Here is a 20,272-nt window from a genome sequence, read left to right on the forward strand (position 1 = left end):
AAATATGTGAAACCAAATGACCACATTACCGAGAGGAACTGCGCATAAATTTAAAGACTGTGGAATGAAGAGTGTGAGTGAGGACTTCAGCAGAAACCACACTGATAAGATGAGATGTCTAAAAAGTTTCTCCTGGCCCACAGTGGGCAGTCGTTTGCTACAACACTCATTAGCTAAGCTACCTCCATATTAAAAACAAGCAGGTTGTTCATTAGTCTGTTTGCTCACACCAGAACAGCGTTTCAGAATTTTCTTCCTAGTAAGAAACCACATCTCAACCTCTAGACTGTTTTTCCATGACCAGTGTATTCTCATATCTCCATGTCAGCATTGTTGTGCTTTATCTATCTTCAGCCACTCAGCTTTAACAGGTATTTCTCCCAGTAGCATCTCTCTACCTCCTCTGGCTAAAACTGCTGTGTTCCTTTATTCCTAATAAATGGTAATTCCAAAAACTCATTTCAATCCCAGCCATAACCTCTTCCAGCTGGAAGCCCTTTCTCTGGGAGCAACAGAGGATTGGTGAGGAGGAGTGGGGGAGCAGAACAGGCATTCCAGAAGACAAACTCAGAATTTTGGAAACCTAAACTGTCCCTAACTTTACTGGAAAAACACCTCATTAGACCAACACATCCAGATTTCTTGGGTTACGCTCCTAATTGTTATTCCTGATTTACACTCCTAAATGATTATAGTGTTGTCAGAAAAAAAACCAGCATTATTAAACCAAGGAAAGGTCTCAATGCTTTAAATGCCCATATAATGCTTGACCAAGATTTCCTGTATCTCCTTTTCACCAGTGAGCAGCCGTCAACAAAAAGTGAAATCACAAACACGAGACAGTGAGAACGGTGTGTAAAAATGTTAAGCGTAGGAGCTTCAGTATCACTACTGAGTAAATACTTAACACTTAATACAAACAATTTACTTTTAATGAGGCAGAGAAAATACTGAGATTCCATTAGGGAGATAATAAGTATGCATAAAAAACTATGTATAAGATTTTCTTCTGCATAAGTATTGGGTTAATCTAAGTATTTTTCCATCATAAACCTTCTGGCTCCAAGTTCCCATAGATTAACTTACACTTTATAGTAATTTGATCCCAAACTGCTCTCTCAGGTGAAACTATTCAACTATAAACAGACCAACCTAAAAGTTAAGATTATACTCAATTGCTTTACCTCTACTAAAGTTCATTGACCACATTAGCTATGCAGATATTAATAACAGAACTCATTAAATAACCTTATTTCTTATTTATTTTTTAAAATAATAATTATTTTGTAAATTTTTTGAGGACTGATTGTTATTTATTGATACTTCCACAAAATTGTAATACTTCAGTACAAAAGGCATCTCCTTTTGTAAATTTTGGAAAAGAAAATTGTTTCCACTCAAAAAAAAATCACATAGACACAAGTTTCTCTAAATAAAATTTAACAGGTATGCAATTAAACATTGGCATAAATGTTCTGTTACTACCTCATTTTACTCAACCTAAATTAGTTTCCACAGGTTATGTTCCATTTCTTAGGGGTATTCCCAAGCATAGATTCAAATACCCAGCAAAGATTTTCAGAAATGTTCTAGGAACAAAAAAATACATTTATCAAAAAATACTGTTACAGGAAACCAAAGGTTTTAATTTTGAAACAGTTTAGCAACTGTAAAGATTTGCTAACTAGTTCTGACAAAAATACCAGCTTGCTAATGAGTAGGTCTGAAAAGAGCAGTATATGTGAAAAATTCTAGTGAACATACCTGCTTTAAATACAAATAACAGCATGCAGTTTCTAGATACTCCATTTATTTTAAAGTTTCCTGATATCCATATTAAAGGTTTCTAAAACAAAACTAAAAATCCCTTCTTGAGCTATTGGCACAAACATGTAATTTATAACCACCTTCCTTAAAGAATGGCCAGCATGTGACTCAACTTTTGGATGTTTGGTGATTACTTTGAATCTAACTTTGGGCAGCAACAATCCACAGTTGGTCACTGCCATAAAACTGTTTAGAAGGAGGAGTTTGTGGCCCTTCAAGAGACATCACTTTGCATGGGGTACAGATACAGCACCTTCAGAGGATAGGCTCTCTGAACTCAAAGGGCTGCAACCCCAAAAAAAAAGTATTTTCCAAAGACTCGAAAGGACCCCATGCAGACTCTGATTGCATTTCTGCTGTACTAAAGTGAATAACCAAAGCAGAACTTTGCCTTCAGGTCACAGAGACCTCAACTCGGCAAAGAGAAACAAACTCCACTCGAACATGAGAACACACATCAAGGTTTCCAAAGCCTTTGAAGTAATTATGAGTAAATCTGAGTTAAACCATTAACAAATAAACTATAACCAGCACTTCCTAAACCTTTCTGATTCCAGGCCAAGTTAAAGAACTGGGTTAGACTTCGCAGAAGCCCAAATGACCTTTGAAACAAGTGAAATTTTCTTTTCTTTAATCAAAAACATTGGACTTATACAGCTGTATCTTCATCTGGCACCTACAGAACATATTCTGTCTCTAGGGTATGCATGCACACTCAAAAATCCAGGTATCAATTTTAAAAGTGCAACATTTGTAATAACCCATAGACAGAGCAGTAGGAGTGCTGTAATAACAGGCTAAAGTAACAGAATCTCAAAATCCCACAAATCAATTTACTAGAGTCAGTTATATCAAATGAAGAACTGCTCCAGAGGTGTGTTTAAGGCATCCAGGTGATTCTTTATTTCCTCCTAGCACATATTGTACACCTTTATTTACAAATATGCACAATGTGCCTGTGTACGCAGTGCTGAGATGGGTATATGAATATATGCAAATAAGTATCCCCTTTGGAGGATAATTAGTGTTTTCCTGTTGCTTCTCGTAGCAGAACATAAGGAAAAGCAGATGTGAGCCTGAAGACTCTCTTCCCTTACAGCTCTTTTCCATTTTCTCTTCTCTAGCGCTTCTCCAACTGTACATTTTGATATTTTTGGCAAAGTCATAACCTAGAAGCCATCACATCTGCTTTCAATTAAAATCAACATCTAGAGAACATCATCAACACTCAACAAAAACAAAACCAACTTTCAGTAACAATACACTAGCTGCAGTTACCAGTGAGTATCTTTGCAGAGACTCAGGCACATTTCTAATTTGAATAAATTTGCATCCGCTATAGAGTTCCATTACTGGGGACTGAGTTAAAATCCTGCTCAGCTCAATGCAAGTCTACTCAGTCAACTACTCCTTTGCATCTTCGTTTATCAGAATGCTCTATGTTTAAATGAAAGTAGAGTATTTGGGGCACCAGTGAAGTTAGTCCAATTTAAGTTAGTACCAAGAGATATAAATATCTGAGCATCACAAAAACCCAATGACAGCCTGACACTACTAATAGAAATATACAGAATTTCATTATTGGTAGCAACCTTACCTTGGATAACTTTGGCTACAAAAATGAGTTTCACCATACCTTGTTTTTTTAATGGACCCAGCAATAAAGCAATTACTACATCATCCCAGTTTTATAAGCTTCACTAGGTCAACATACAATTTGTCTCAATCACAGGGCTTCTTTCAATACTAATGACTTTCAAAATTAAAGAGAATTATAATTTCATCATAAATTTTTCAAAATACTAAATAAAAATGGCCTCATTAACACAGATTAGCTTTGGAAATGAGTAAAAATGTTATGCAAGGAAAAACAAATATTCCAGTTTACCTAATCTCTGACGTCTGAGCTTAAATTCACAACTCTGCCCCAACACCAGCTATTGCACTTTGCCTCATAGCATCTAAGAAAACATGATGTATTTAAAAATCAAGATCTTCCCCCACAATATATATTTAATACTTGTATAATACTTGAATAAATGACAAGACCAGACACAATGTTCATACAACATATCTTACTCAATTTCTGACACAAGATACTTGAAAATGCAACCTAGATAAAATTACACATGGCATACACTGCTTCCAGAAGTGATATAGGACTGAATTCCAAGTATGAGTAGTAATGTGGAGCCTCCTCCATAACTAGCACAGCCACATGGAAGTGCTAGAGCTTCTGGAATTCCTTAGGCAAGCCAAAGGCTGCTCTTTTAAGTGAGGTGAGCATTATTTATGATAATGAATTGTCTAATTAATAATGAACAGTATTAACATAATTGGAAAAGTAATATAATTTGCTATTATTTCCAAGCTAATTTATGCACTGTTAATTTTCAAATACATCTTCAGACTTGCTACAAGTAGAGGTAACATCTCAGAATACTCAGCTCAGAATACTGAGCTTCTGTAATGAGTTCTTTTTATATCCTCAACATTTCTACTTTTTGTTGAATTTGCGCCTGCAGACATTTTATTACCATATTTCCCCAAAGCAAGTATTTTTAAGACAACAATAGCACATTTGGTTCCCATAACTTGCATTCTAAAGCTACTTATTAAGATGAAATAAACTTGTAATTCTGTTTATTTTTAGCAAAACTGCATGAACATTTTTCACCAGGAAAAACCTAAATACATCAACACCACTTTCTAAAATAGTAAATAAAGTTTCCTAGTGGAGTACACAAAGGCCAGGGTAGGGCTCAGGGCTTTGAAAACTGTAAGGGAAAGCAACATACCTCTAAGCAAAGGAACAACAAAACAAAACTGGTTAAATAAAAATTTTAAAATTAGTATGTTCGCATGCCCTCATTTGTGTCCTTAGTTACAGCTGCATCAAGAAGAATCCAATTTCTAAAGAACTGTAAGATCACAACTATTGTAAATCTGGTTCAGTAAGATATCTCAATCTGCCCATCACATTTCAAATTATACTATTAAAAATTCAAACAACTAATGGGAAAAAATTACGGGTCACAATACCCTGAAACAGTGGGAACTCAAAAAACGCATCTAACTCAGTGCATACAACAAATGTTTCTACATGCTTCATTCCAGATCTACTTACTTCCAAAAACTCCTCTCCAAACTTGTGCCACAAATACTGGAATGCAAATGATCCCTATCATGTCATATAATCACCACCCTAACAAAATGAATGGCTCCCCAACAGTAAACCAAGAATGAGCCCAGGCAATCAGCTACACAAAACGCTGGTTTCATGTGAGATTACTGCATTGAGGAAGTTTGTTTCCACATGGAAAGCAAGTATTCCTCAATATTTTGTACAGACACCAGATATCTGGTACTTTGCCTCCACAGAAAATTAGGATAAAGTGAACCTTGTGGGATCAGTCATTGCACAGCGTATACAGAGGTTTGGGTTTTTTTACTACAGAGCAAACTACTGGGCTTCTCTTTTCCCATTTCTTCTGACTGAGAGACAAGAAGAAAGGTATTAAGGGCAAATTTTTTCCCAAGCCTCCTCTGTGCTCTTTTTCCCCTACTCCCCTTCCAATTTGAAACAGTTTTCTTCCTTCTGCTGTGAAAGATGATGCTTTGTGTTCTCACCACAGTGAGAGTAAAATTCACAGATTTAGAGAGAGACACCCATGCATTTATATTTTTTGTCTACATTTGTATATATACTCATTGTAAAGACTGCTCAGTGGAAAGACAATAAGAAACAACCAGTTTTGACATCCTATATATATATATATTTTATTTTTTTTTTTCTCTAGTGTTTCTTTTTTCCTAAAATACTACTGTCTACAAGGCAGGAACCCCAGCCAGCATATATCCAGAGACTATATATGTTAGACTAGACTGCTGTTTTCTTCTGAATCATTCCACATGGAATACACAGTGCAGTGGAGCAGACTCCACATATGCAACACTGCTATATCTCACTTGAATTAAGAACCTAAACAGTAAAGTTTCTCCTCTGGATTCAGCTATTTCTGTTCTACAACTAAGCAGAAATTCAATCTACAGTAGAAACAAACAAACAAACAAACAAAAAAAACCAACCAAAAAAAACCCCAAACCAAAAAAAAAAAACCCAAAACAACAAGGACAAAAAAGAATGCCCAAACAAACAAACCAAACAAAAAAAGGAGATATGTAGTGACTAGAATGACCTCAATTTCTGTAGCTAGATTATAAAACAAACCAACCAATCAAGCAAACACCACTTACACACAGAATCTCTTATAATAAAGTAAAAGACCCAAGAGACTCCCTTCCATGCTTCACCCCTCATACCCAGAAAATTTTAAAATTATATTATAAATATCAATTTTACTCATTTTAGAAATTATCATGCTTTTTCAATACATGTAACAATCCAAATAATTTAAAAATACACAATACATTCTTTAAACATAAAATTTAGGAAGCATTTGAAGAAGTGGGAACTAGGCAGAGACAGTTTGCCTGAATACCTCACTCTTTATAAATCATTCCACATGTAAGATTGAGGAGAGATAATAGTAAATTAACAGCTATTTGATTAGTTTAGTGTCTAATCACATTCCTACAACTAGAATGGATGAAAACAGAAATTATGGACACTAGAGGCTGAATGTATCCACAAGGTATCCAGCACTCAGATTTGAAGATCTGATCAGACACTTTTGGAGACATGACAGCTGTCATGAGATTATTTGGTACTGTTTCCCCCACTTCAGTGGCACTGAAGTTCATCCAGAAAGCATTGCAGTGTAATCCTTGTGACACTTTACAAGTACACCTATCCCTCTCTGTACTTGCAGAAATGAAAGAAAAGCTGAATAAAGTTCTGATGGTAACAGCTCTTTTAATCTCACAAGAGCTGTCACGCTCAGTGATGCAAAGCCTGGATAATCGACTGAGTGCCTTCAAACAAGCATTACACACTGTGAACTCAACATCCAAAGGAAAAGAGGTTTTCATAATTTTTTTTTAATGGGTAACTTTAGCACCCATGATCTAAAAAGCCTGATTTGCCTTTCATTATTGTTAATCAGGATATAAATATGCCAACAAAAGATGCTGGTTTTAAATTTGACACTGGGGGCGCTGAGAAGGGAAGACTTCTTCAACCCTTGAAAAGCACCTGAATGAAAGGAAACTCACAAAAATAAAGTATTGAAGTAACTCATTAGAATTTATACTTTTTCGTCATTCACAAAGTACTCAACCTCATACTATTACAGACTTCTAAGGACAACCAAGAGGATGAGTTGAAAGAGAGAGAAGTAGATGGCTTCAATCCCCTGAGAGCATTTTACTGGAGTACCTTCATCCTCCGGGCAAGATGATATTGAAAAACAAGGGATGGAGGGATGATTTGTTACAGCCTACATCTCAAGGAAGCTGCCCACAGGGCCACATGAAGGGTTTGTCTCCTGTCTTCCAGTCTCTCCCAGTGGATCAGCAGAAACTGGGACCATGTCAGTGCTCCCTATAAGGCAGCCCTGGTTCCACAGCCCTGTGGTGCAGTGATGCTTCCTGTCCTCTGCAGATGAGCTTCACCAACCCTGATCATGAGGCAGCTCCTAACAATCCCATTGTGACTTTCTCACTCATTCACAGAAGTTTGGTTTCTTTCCAAGCTGTAGTTCGCAACAAAAGATCAGTTTAAATTCTACTTTCCAAACAAATACACTTAGGCCTCTACAGAAATAGAGGATGGAAAGTCTTTTTACAGAGGCTTTGAGGAATGTAACTGAAGTGACTTGAACTCTTGATCAACCCTTCTCAAGGAAAATATTTAACAGGAACAAATCCTAAATTGTTAGTATCTGAGAGGAAAAAAGGTGCTTCCCAAGGAAGACTTCCTTTACATTGGAGTTACAGTTGCAATGTTCCGTCCATAGGAGAACCACTTCAATGCATGGTAATCTCCTCCATGCTGTAGAGCCATCAGCTATGTTTGAGTACATCAATAGCTGCTATTCTAATTGATTAACAGCTAAATTTCCATGTAACCCAAAATCAGAACCTTTACTCTTTCTGCAGAAGAAAAACAAATCATTAATGTTCTGATCATTAGACAAGTTAACCTATTACTCTGAAAGTGACCCTGAAGGACAAAGGACAGATAAAGCTGCTGGTGCTATGACTTTTTATTAAAATTCCAGTTTAGAGAGTTTCACCTGAGCATGATTTTGAATAATTTCACTGAAATCCACAAGTCATTTATCAAAAAACCATCAGATTTATAGCTGTGGTTTCAAGAAGACCTATATCAAAGACAATGAGGGAGGGAGGAAGGGAGACTGATTCTCACTAGGACTCAAGCTTTGCAATTTAAGATTGCTTCTGGGGATATTTATCCACAGAAAGTGATTTTCCTTTTAGAATTGCCATAGTTTTGTCCCTTCTGTATTTTTGGTCTTGGTGAGTTTGGAGTGATACTAAGACAATTCATAGATGAAACATTGACTAAAAAGCTAACAACTTGTAAAAAGAGGGCTTCATGTCATTACCAGAAAAAAAATCTGTCAGGGACATGTACCTTAGTCATATCAGAAATGGAAAAAAAACTAAATGGAAAGGAGTTTATGGGTCCCAGACACATGGGCTGCTCTGTCCCCAGAAAAAGTGAGCTGCAGTGCCATTCAGAGGTGCCACACATTTATTTCCTTAGTCTACCTTAAAAGTATACCTTTTGAGTCACTCCTTAAAGGTTATTTTTGCATTTTAATGTCTCTCGCATGTAATTTTGTGTTACCCAAATCATAGCTTACATGGATTTTTGTTTATTTCTTATGTAGTCCAAGTCTTCCAAGTCACTTCTGATGAATTTAAATGGCACATATTTTCATGCACTTATAGTGGTATTAAATTATCTCCTTTTTAGAAGGGCAAAGAGTCCTCCCTCATTTGTAATATCAGGCTGTCTTAGCAGCATTGTACCTTCCACTAAATATCTGTGCTAAGGTAGTAAGAAGAGGAACATTATCATATGCTACACTTCATGACAACCTTCCATGATATGTCCAAGGTCATCGACTCCAAACTGTGACCAATCCCCATTTTGTAAACTAAAGCACAGCACTGTGCCACAATCCAGTCATTTCTTCAACACCTCCAGGGATGGTGACACCATCACTTCCCTGAGCAGCCAATTCCAATTCTTCGGGAATTGGCTCATTAATCAAATGCTTCATCTGTTGTGAGCACAAACTACACCAACAACAGAGTGCAATTACCTACATACAGTTTTGTCTGAACATTAGTTTGCTCAGCTTCCCAGCTAAGCAATACCAGTGAGCTGGTGTGTGGGGAGGAGAAGGCAACATGTCTGTGGATGGTAAAAGCTTCTTTTTCATGCAGTCTTTCATTTTAGGAAATTCAGTCTGCTAGGTAGGGAATTCTTGCTTGGTATCCACTTTCATTTATCTTTTTTTTTATCCAGTCTCACGAGAAGGCAAGGTGCATTATCAAAGCAAATTGTCCATCACAGCTGAGATTGGAGAAAGTATTACAAAAAGAAATGCCACTCTGCTCATTGGGCTTACACACACCTAAACTGATTAAATATATATATAAAACATATATATAAAAATATATATCTTATATAAGAAATATTTTCCTAGTGTACGATGAATCAAAGACGATGACAGATTTAAAGAAAGTTGCATTCTGCCAGAGCAGCCAAGTAACATTTTGTTTTTAGACAATTCTAACTATTTAACATTAAAATAAATTATAGGCAGGCATGCAAATAATAAAAATGCAGCTCTGAGACACGTTTAATAAGCTACACTCCTCAATAAATTGGGAAATGTACAGCACAGCAGATGAACAGGGTATTTACTCAACAGCAGTACAAAGTTTTTTTTCTTCCTTTTTTATAAAGAAAGGTAACATATGCTGAAACCCGGTGCTGATATCATCAGTTCCAAATTACTGAATTATGACATCTTTAATGTGCTGTATGGCATGAACATAAACATGAAAAATCCTGGGCTTCAATTTCTTCCTCTGGGAGAAATTACAGGACAAACTTCCTGACGACTGCATAACTTCACCTGACCCTTTCATAAGTTTGCAAAGGGGTACACACAGTGATATTTGGTATTTAATTGTGCAGTAATGAAATTAATTCACACACCATTAATTTAATTAATGAATATTTCTTCAAATAAGCTTCCTGTCATCTTTCCAAATTTTAATTCGGAACATTATTCTGCACATTGGCAGAAGAAATAAGCTTAGTTGTATAATTATCCCTCAGAGCTAACGATGTCACCAAAATATCACATCCTTGTGATCACATCTCTCTCTTTCAGGAAGACCGTGACAAAACCCCTGTCCAGTTGTGTTCTTCACTTTCTTTTAAAAGCATTTTAGATCCTGGTCCTCCAGGGACTAATCTCGATGAGCACAGAAACATCTCTTTCTTACTTCTCATGTGAAAGCCACACTCCCTTGGCTGCTACAAGGAACCATGAGTGAGTCAGGACAATGCTGAAAGCAAGAAGGAGAAATAGAAGACTGTGGAGGAGTAAGCCTAGCCTTCCAATTTAACACAAGTATTTCACATACTGGGGGAAAAAAAAGAGGAATTTTGCACTTTCCTGCATGACTCTCTTGCAGAGCTGCCTAGCTGGGGCACATCCCCATTTCAGGCATCTCACAGACCATCACTTCTCCACAGGAGAGCAGAATGTGAAGGGACAAAGGGCACGAAGGCAGAGGATCTATCCAGGCTGATACAAATACTGGCAGGAGCCAAACAACTTGACTCACTAGCAATTAAACTAATTAAATCTGACTTTTGAATGCTTTGTGGCCTGTATTTACACCTCCCTGTCCTACTATACCTGTTTCTCTGTAACTCTGACCTCCCTGTCTTACACCTTCAGTCTTGACACCACCCTTTTCCTAATTGCCTCCTCAAAACATATTCCCTTCTACCAAATGTGACAGAAGCCAGTCAGTGGTTCTCAGTATGCAGACATGGTAACACTAATAGCATGATTAACTTTAGAAGAGAAAATAATTTTACCAACCCCAAGCTGGGGTTGGTAAAACATACTCCTAAAACAATTTTATTTTGTTTTAGTTCGCTTGTAAAGTTCAGGGAATCAAAAAAAACCCAAAAACCAAAAAACAAACAAACAAAAAAACCCACAATACAAGCCCACTTTACTCCAAGTTCAGTGTCACACAAAGCAAAACATCTACATTGGTGGCTTCGGCCAAGAATGAGTAATAAAGAACCTGAGGCATTTGGACGCTCATCCTATTTCCTAAATATCCTCTCCAACTTAAGCATCCTACTGGCTTCCTGTTCTCCAAACATATTATGCTGTCCACACATTTATCAATCTCATATCACTGTTTTTTACTATGCAGTGCTCTGCACTATGGCTTTCCTAAATTCAGTGACTTTCTCTTCACATCCAAGCAATGCCTCTACAGCATCTCTCTGATACCAGGCATGCAATGAATTAAGCTGATCAACAAAAACTGACTTCTCACCTCTCCATTTGTCTCTTTGTCCTTACACAGGGAGCACCCCTGAATTCTAACAAGCAGTGCAGAAATGGGAATTCCTACCCTAACATCCAATGGAAATTTCAAGGGCACCAGATTCCAGGTTCTGATTTGGAAGAAGAAATTCCAGTATAAATGCAGGAACATCAGAAGCAGATCACTTCTGCTGGAAGCATACGTACACACAATCTTTAATTTATAATCTTATATTTAACACTGAGAAAAAAAATCCATGATCACACAGAAACATATAGAAATAGGCTGGGAAGCAATCAATACACATCTCATATATATCAACATCACAACAACCCAAGAGGACAAACAGAGGACTCTAAGACGACACAAAGGAATCAGAAGGAAGAAAGCTGCCAGTACAAACTGTAGGGGCACAACCAACACCAAGGAAGGTTTCAAGCATCTGCAGCCCTTTATTACTCTTCAGTCCAACCTTTTATATCCTTCATCTCACATGCCTTACACCTGTGTGCCCTCTGTGCCCTTTGGAATTGGTCAGCACACCTCGGCACTCTATTACCTTCAATGCTGCTCACCCGTCCTGCACAGCTGTACCCACTGGGGATGAGGCTCCAGCCCCACTCCCAATTACCACAAACTGTGTGCCTACAATAGAAAGCACCACTGATGTGGTGTTTTGTAGGAAAATGACACTGGTGCTTTTCCAGTTTTTGAGTAAGAGATAAAAAGTATCTTGTGCTCTTCTAAGTAGAACATCTGCCTGTTTCAATACTTTCAAATACTAATATACATCTTGTACAGGCATTAATTTAGAAGATAATGTATCTTTTAATTAAAAGCGCAACTTTTTAGAAAATGGGTGGCTGATACCCTGAAGCATCTGTGGAGTTCCATAAATTATCTTCCCAAATCTAATATTTTTTCACATCTACATATTGACTTAAAAAATCTAATGTCTATATATTATTATTTCTTCTTGTAAAGAATCTAGTCCCAACTGATTAACTATTTATTTCTAAAATACCACTGAATATTTGGAGTTCATGTCAGCTGTATCAAGTTTATAGGGGTTTGGGACTTTGCTTTCCTGCTCCACGTTTCTTTTTTTTTTCCACTGACTAAACTTCAAGTAACTAAAACTGTTTTCCATACTGAAATATTACAATGACAACAACATCATTGACTACTCTTCATTTAGAGGTATGTCCATCATTAACAGCAACTGAAAAATCAGTCCTGCACAGAGTAGACCATCTTATGAAATACAATGTAAGGAATTCCTTAACACTACTTGTTACTTCCATGTAGGCAGAGGAAAACATCTGAAACTAACACAGAGCTATTGTTACTGCATTTAGGACTAAACACTCTTTATGCTCAACACATGCTTCCTCTTTGATATCAATTCCTTAGATAAGAGCTTATGTAGGTAACTGCTGCTGACTTGAAATCACCAGGAAGCATTAAAGCTTTACATGAGCATACATATGTTTTATTTTTACAAAACAACTCTCATTAGTTGTGCTACACTTCCCATACTACAGCTTCTTTTCACAATACCTTCATTTCACAATACCTTCTCCACCCACTGAAAGTATCTTCCCAGATGCCTTCTAGCATTTCAGACTGTCCAACAGCAGCTTCCTTTTCCCCTCCAAATAAAAATAAATAGTCGCTTCACGAAATCAAATCATATTCTGGTGGAGAGGCTACAGAGAACAGGAGCAGGTTACCAGAGATGCCACAGCCACTGAGGAGGAGAGTGAAAGGGCCTCAGTCCTGGTAGAAAGAGGAGCTCTCAGCTTTAAACGCCAAATGTAAATGTTTAGAAGATGTTTCCTCTGTTCAGAATGAGCTAGAGATAAGGAAACTCAGACTTTTTCTCCAGCACAATTAGCATCTCTTCTAGTCTACACAGGATCTTCCAGTGTGACAATAAAAAGAAGCCTTCCCCCACACATTGCTTTTGCTGTCTTTGTGTGGGAGAAGCAAGCACTGGATTAACATTAACATATGCCAATATCTGCATGTGGGAGAAATAATTTGTCCTTTCCAGGAGATGCTGTCTCAACCCTGGCCAGCAATGGGTGGGTGTGCTTCAGGGAATTCACAGTAAGCACTGCACCTGACCATAAAATGGCACATGCCTTGTTTCTAGTTTATGATAGTCCTGAAACAAAAATTAATTAAAATAAACTTATCCCTCACTATCAAACTGGTTTTTACAGAATAAGATCAAATTTGCCTCCTTGGTCAAAGCCCAATACTGCTCAAAGAACTAAAAGATTTGCTGAAAACTCACTTAGTCTTCAGCAAGAAAAAAATCAGATTAAAAGGAAAAGATTCATCCACAGATAAAAATTATGAATAGTTTCAGTTAAGAAATCAGCAGAGTAACACATACACATATATCTGTTCACACAGATTGAACAGAATGGTCTTACAAAAAGCAAAACAAAACAAAACAAACAAGCAAACCAACCCCCACAAAAGCAGTCATTTTAGGATGCAAAATTTTTTTTTTTTAATTTTTTTCCCCCAAAATAAAGAAAAAGCCTCAGGCACAACACTGGTAGAATCTCTGGTTGACAAGGCAAACCTAAATTTGTAATCAAGAGGTGAGCACGACTCTTGAGGCTCACAGTCCACTTATCTTCACAAGTTTCATAAAGTGTGAGCATCAGCTACCTATCAACAAAATTACTCTGAGTTGACACATCAGAATGCATTTCTTACTTCTGAAGTTCACCCAAAAAAACCTAGATTACCCTAAAGGTGACAAAACAGACTTCTCTGTTCTCAGAGGACAGAGATGAACTTTGCTAACAGAGCTGCTGAGGACTTAACTGCAGAGATCTGCTTTAACATTCTTGTATTCACAGGAAAAGTCACCACACAAATAATTACCAGCAATATGAGTAAAAAAAAGACTTATTTTTGTGTAAGGTCAGATCCAAAACCCAGGTATTCCTTAAATGAACAATAAGCCCTCGTACAGGTGACCAGTTCATGGGACATCATTGGAGTCTCAAAGAAACAAAGGCCAATTCTGTTACTCAAAGCTCAGTCTGCCTTCCCTTTTTGTTTGACAGACAATTTCATTATTATTGTTAGTTGTATGTAATCACACATATCACAAATGTTCATACTACTATGGTAAGGCATGATGCTGAAGTAGAGGACAGCGACATTAAATGGGACAGTCCATCTCAAGCTCACCTAAAGACTATCTTCCAACAGCCTGTAGCCCTTAAAGAATACCTGATTCCTATTATATCCTGGGGTTTTTTTGGAGGATGACTATCCACTGCTTACTGCTCTTAGAAAGCTCCCACTGAACTACCACAGCTATATTAGACAAGAATACTGGCACACAACTTAAAATGGAAAGGTATCTTGTGATTAAATGCTGCATCCAAATCACATGTCAGCTTTTTCTTTTTTAAAACCCTGATACAAACTGAAGCTGGTATTTTCCTTGCTATGATAAACATCACAGAAGCATATTCATCCCCATTACTTAACAACAGAACCTACAAACTCCTGCTGGTTTCTTTATCCGTTTCTAAAGCACAATTTAAAATCCTACACTGCAGATAAGGGTATGCTGCTCACAAGATTAAAGTCAAGGTCACATATTGCACATACGCTGCTGCCTGTGAAACAGCGATCTGTTTCACAGACTCCACATATATTTTTAGAAAGGGCTGCTCTAGTCATCAGCTAGCAGCCTTTGAATTACAGAAGCGAAGATAAACTTTGGCTTAAAAGGGAAAATTTAAGTCTTCTGTGCCAAAACAGACAGACCCCTGCTGATTTAAGGAAGTAAAGTAGTTCTTTTTATCTCTTCACAAAACCTGAAGGGGAAATCCCCAACACACTGAGTACGAACCTTACTTTCCTTTTGATGGAGCTAAGAGTGAAATTCCCCAAGACTTGATACAACCACAAGTGGACCACCTTTGAGAAATGCTGGCTTCACAGTATGCCTGGTGGCTAAGCTGGTGCTCCCTCCAGACTTCTGTTGCACCTTCTGCACAACAGGCATCTGTGTAACTATTCATACTAAAGCTACAACAGAAGCACCAGCACCATGTAAGCAATGGTCTGTAGCAGAAAAGATTTCTGCCTTCCCCAGGGAACACCATTTGCACAATATGTCCATAGTGGATGCTACAAACTATTAGTAATCAGGAAAAAGTGAATACATTGATACGCAATAATTACTACCACATGATGCTCATAAAAAAATGACACTTCCTAAATCAAACATTAGGCTTAATTCATGGGTACCTAGAAGGAGACTCCAAAAATTCCGTTCACACAAAAAAGTGAGCAGCAAAATCTGGATTTTTAACCAGCTTTAATGACTGAAAGATCTTTAAGGCATGCCCCAAATAAACAGGGCACAGGCTGAGAGAGTGAGGATGTTCAGCCTGGAGAAGAGAAGGCTCCAAGGAGACCTTGTAGCACCTTCCAGTACCTAAAGAAGGCTTACAGGAGAGGCGGAGAGGGCATGTACTGTTAGGACAAAGGCATGTACTCACAGAACAAAGGGGAATGGATTCAAACTGGAAGAGATAAGTTTAGATTAGCTGTTTAGAAGAAATTCTTTACAATAATGGGAGTAAGGGACTGGAACAGGTTGCCTGGAGATGTTGTGGACTCCTCATCCCTGGAGATGTGCAGGGCCAGCCTGGGTGGGGCTTTGAGTGATTTCGTCTAGTAGAAGGTATCCCTGTCCATGGCAGGGGGGTTGGAACTAGATGATCATTAAGGTCCCTTCCAACCCAAACCACTCTATGATTCCTGTTAACTCCCTAAAATAGCACATGTTCTCTTTTGCCCGGTGAAACTAGTTAAGATTGTTCTTTGCTAGAAGGGACAAAACTGCAGCAGCTTTGTGCAGTAAGGAGACTCCATGAATAGGCAGAAGGTGCAGAGATCAACACCATGAAAAGGTAGAAGTTCCTATAGTGAATCACTGTTTGTACAATCAGGACTTAACCAAAGAGCAGATCCAAAGCCACCACAGATGAAAAACTTCTACCTCATCCTGCAACCTGCATGTTCTGGCAGGCCACTGAAAATGCTTGAGCAGCTAAAAGCTAGTTTTTGTAAGTCACTTGGAGAAGGTTCCTTTATTTACTATTGCTGCCACTGACCCATACATTAGCCGCTCTTTCTTTGCCTTGTTTCTGCAAGACATCAAAATTGAGAGCTTTAGAAGACTTTTCATTACATCAACATCAGTGTGTTGAGACCTTTGGCAAGTGGGGGTACATGGCTAAATGAAAGGAGGCCAATAAATAAATAAAAGTAGTGTGCTTGTCATCCACAGCGCTCCGCTGTTAGCCAGTTCCGGGAGTCTGTCCTGAACTAGTTCAATTAGTCAACTTTGAGACAAAGAGACGTGTTAGGCAGGGGACAGTAGGCCTAGGAACCTGTCCCTGGCCACCTTTCATTTGGCACTGCTGGCATCGCTTGAAGGCAGCAGTTCCTGACCAAAAATGTGTCACTGTTTTTCAGACAAAAAGTCCCAGAGAGGACACCACATGCATGCACAGCAATCAGCTAAGTTTCTTCACAGACACTGAGTTTCCTCACAGAGGTGAAAAGCTTGCATGATGAAAAAGATGAATGGATGACAATTTGTGAATTAGATAACACGTTAAAATTCCAAGGGGGCAATCAAAAAGAAGGAATTTGCAGCCTTACCACAGGTGATCACATAATTATGTAATTTTTGATTAGCTAAGATTATTGAAGATTCTACTTTATACCCTGTATTTGTTCATCTGTTTCTAGAAATATTCTAGGTTATCTACAGCTTATTTCAGCAGGCTGCAGAACTCAGAAGACTACATTAGCAAAACCATTTTTAAATGGAAGAAAACTCCTACTGCTCTGCCTTGGCAGTAATCTCCCTCTGGGAACCACACTAATCCACCAGACATCATTCATTAACAGATACACTTTATTTCAAAACTGGGGAGCCTCTGAGAAATGAGCCTGATTCTCAGGAGTTTTAAAAACTCATCTGTTTAAAGGCCTAAACAATGCTTCGGTTACAAAATAGCCACTTTTCAGAATTTATGTCTAAATTTTGGACAAGCAACATCTGCTGTTCAGACTTTCACTGATTAACTACTATGTCTAATAACACACTGTGATACTGATTTACTAAATCACTAAAGTGCTGCTTAAGTTTTTTTCACATTCTTCTAGAGGCCAAGTGTACCTCCATTCAATCTAAACACCCATCTATGAGAAAGCCCACTCTTGTATTCAATCACCAAAATTTGGTGAAATTACAAAAGTAAAAAGAGCAGTAACACAAACCTCTCAAGAGAAAGAGTGGCCTAAATAACAGCTATGGGGCATCCAAACTGATGCCAGTTACTCCACTCTCTACCTGGGGCTTTTTGTCCTAAGATTTTTGAAGTGCCAATACCATAAGCATTGATACTTCTTTAAACAGGACAAATTACTGTCATATAATCATGTGAAAAATGTGTATTTTATGATTGCCTTTTTTCAAATATTAAAATGAATATTGTATGCCTTATGTTAGAAAGTTATGCTGTATTAATTTTCTTAAGTAGTGTATTAAATATAGTTTTAGGTTTAACATAATGTTAAAATAGAAACTATGCTATGCAAGATATTTGTTTAAGAAAGGACTCACAGCAGATAGAAGCCACAGGACAACTAAATCTTTCAGAGAAAGGGAATTTATTGCTCCCTTATCAGCAGAAAACTAACTTCTTCCCACCTCGCTCAGACAGGAAGACGGCATCAGGATTAAGAGGAAGAAGTTGACAGTGACCAGACAGAATCCTGGTTTGAATGGAATTTATGCATCATGTATGAGATGTATGAATATGCAACAGGCAATTGTTTTTAAGGGTTAATCCTCTGTTAACGGGTGTCCTTTTTCGGGCTTGTGTTGCCCAGAAAAAGGTACCTGCATGTCTGTATCTCTTTGTTTTTATTGTCTCATATTGTCCTAATCTGAACTGTTCACATTTTATTACTCTAATTATATTACTATTTTTATGACCATTTTATTACTATTAAACTTTTAAATTTTTAAAAACAAGCGATTGGCGTTTTTCACAATCATATAACTATCGTGATTATATTTGAAGTAGTATGCACAAGGACGTTTAATGCTGGAGGGATAGTAAAAGTAGGTCACAAACACCTTGATAACTATAAGCTTTCACTAGAAATGGGTTAATTTACTATTACAATGTCTCTCCTTCACCTCCCAAGGCCCCTCTTCATAACCATATCGACATCCTGTTACTGAATCCATGGCACCTTTGAGGCGTTTGTGCTGGAGGGAGGAGGACAGGGACGAGAGGGAGGAGAGGGAGGAGAGGGACAGCCGCCTCTCGCCCGCTCACCGTGCCGCAGAAATCACTGCAGCGAGCTGAGCCCAGCACCCGCTGACAGCGTCCCCGCCCCTGCCGCCGCTTCCCCGCACCAGAGCGGCCCCGCCCGGCGCCGATTCGAGCCGGGAATGGCCCGGGCCTGCCCGCCCCCGGCCCGCCCCCGGTACCTCGCAGCCGGGGGAACTCGCGGTCTCGCAGCGCGCTGAGCCCGTCCCTGTCCCCGTGCCCGTGCCCGTAGCCGTACTCGCAGCCGGCGGGGCGGGCGGGCCCGGCCCGGCCCGGCCGCTCCGCCCGCCTCCCGCCCCGCCTGCCCCATGCGCTGGGCCGGTCCGGCCGGGGTGAGCCGGGCACAGAGCAGGCACAGGGAGGAGTTTCCCGTAAGGAAGAAGTTTCACGAGCGCTGGGAGATCGCTTTTGATGAGCCCGTCCCTGTCCCCGTGCCCGTGCCCGTAGCCGTACTCGCAGCCGGCGGGGCGGGCGGCGAGGAAGGCGCGGAAGGAGAGCGGCTCCCCGGCCATGGCTCCCCGGCCGTGCGGGGCCCGGCTCAGCGCGGCTCCCGCCTCAGCGCAGCCTCCCCGGGCGCTGCGCTCCGGGCCCGCTCGGCTCGGCACGGCCCGCGCTGGGAGATCGCTTTTGGGGGTGGTAGCAACAAGTGCACCCTCCTGTTGAGGCATGCTGTTTAAAATATTTAATGGAAAGCTCTCTTCCCTAAAATTTTCCAATTCAAGCTCAGATTTCCCTCAATGCCTCTTCCATTGCTGCTAATAGCAGAGGTCACTTTCTCATGTCTTGCACTTGGTGTACAATACTTGTGCATCACATCGAGCTGGCTCTCTTGGCCATAGATGCTGTGTGGCCATTGCAAAGTACCACAGCCCAAAGCCAAAGCTGTGGAATGGCTTGGTCATCAGGGGTAGAGACAGCAGGACTATTCTCCCGTGTAAAAACCGTCCCTCAAAAATCCTCTGCTTTGTCAGATACACTATAACCATATACATAATCCAAAAAAATCATAGCCAAAGAAATGTGTTTGTTGAAGTTTTTTTTGTTTGCTTGCTTTGATTGTTGTTTCATTGTTGGGTTTTGTTTGCAGGTTTTGTTGTTTTGTTACGTTGTTTTCATATTAATTTTTTCCTGACATACTACTCACAATGAATTTTTCTACTTACAGCTCTGCAATCTGCAGAGTCTTAAATGACCTCCAGTGTTAGTCCAATACCAAAATAAAACTGCATGTGTCAAGATGGACCATCCGAAAACTGGTAAGGCAGACTCTCGTTAGATTGTTTGAAATGCTACTAGTGGGATGCCAGTGAAATGGGAAACTACACAGAACAAACTTCAGCCCAAACTGAACTGTAAAGATTTTCACTTATAAAGTGGGACTGAAATAAAACTATTTAGAAAATTATAAAATAAGCCTGACACAAAATATAGCATGCTAATGTGCTCCTTGCTTTATATGCTAGGAATTTTTGTCTTAAACACACAGCCCTGGCTTCAGGGCACATATATATTTC

At 39.1% G+C, this 20,272-nt stretch overlaps 1 protein-coding gene across 4 annotated transcripts in view; it reads right to left on the reverse strand.

The window, feature by feature from the left end:
- Positions 1–19,369, reverse strand: part of MOCOS (molybdenum cofactor sulfurase) — a 210,230-nt gene extending 190,861 nt beyond the window's left edge. For 2 of the 4 annotated variants that reach the window (XM_039711100.1, XM_039711097.1), the window contains exons 1-2: positions 19,176–19,369; positions 18,920–18,966 (exon numbers count right to left, since the gene is read on the reverse strand). In XM_039711100.1, coding sequence (XP_039567034.1) covers positions 18,920–18,966; positions 19,176–19,270 — 142 coding nt within the window. In that variant the 5' untranslated portion in view covers positions 19,271–19,369. Of the gene's footprint in view, positions 1–18,919; positions 18,978–19,175 lie in introns of all 4 variants that reach the window. The other 2 variants (XM_039711098.1, XM_039711099.1) reach the window with 2 other exon arrangements.
- Positions 19,370–20,272: the final 903 nt, after the last annotated feature.

This window comes from Passer montanus, unplaced genomic scaffold (genome assembly GCF_014805655.1).
Source record: "Passer montanus isolate IOZ18808 unplaced genomic scaffold, ASM1480565v1 scaffold24, whole genome shotgun sequence".
In the NCBI taxonomy this organism is placed as follows: Eukaryota; Metazoa; Chordata; class Aves; order Passeriformes; family Passeridae; genus Passer; species Passer montanus.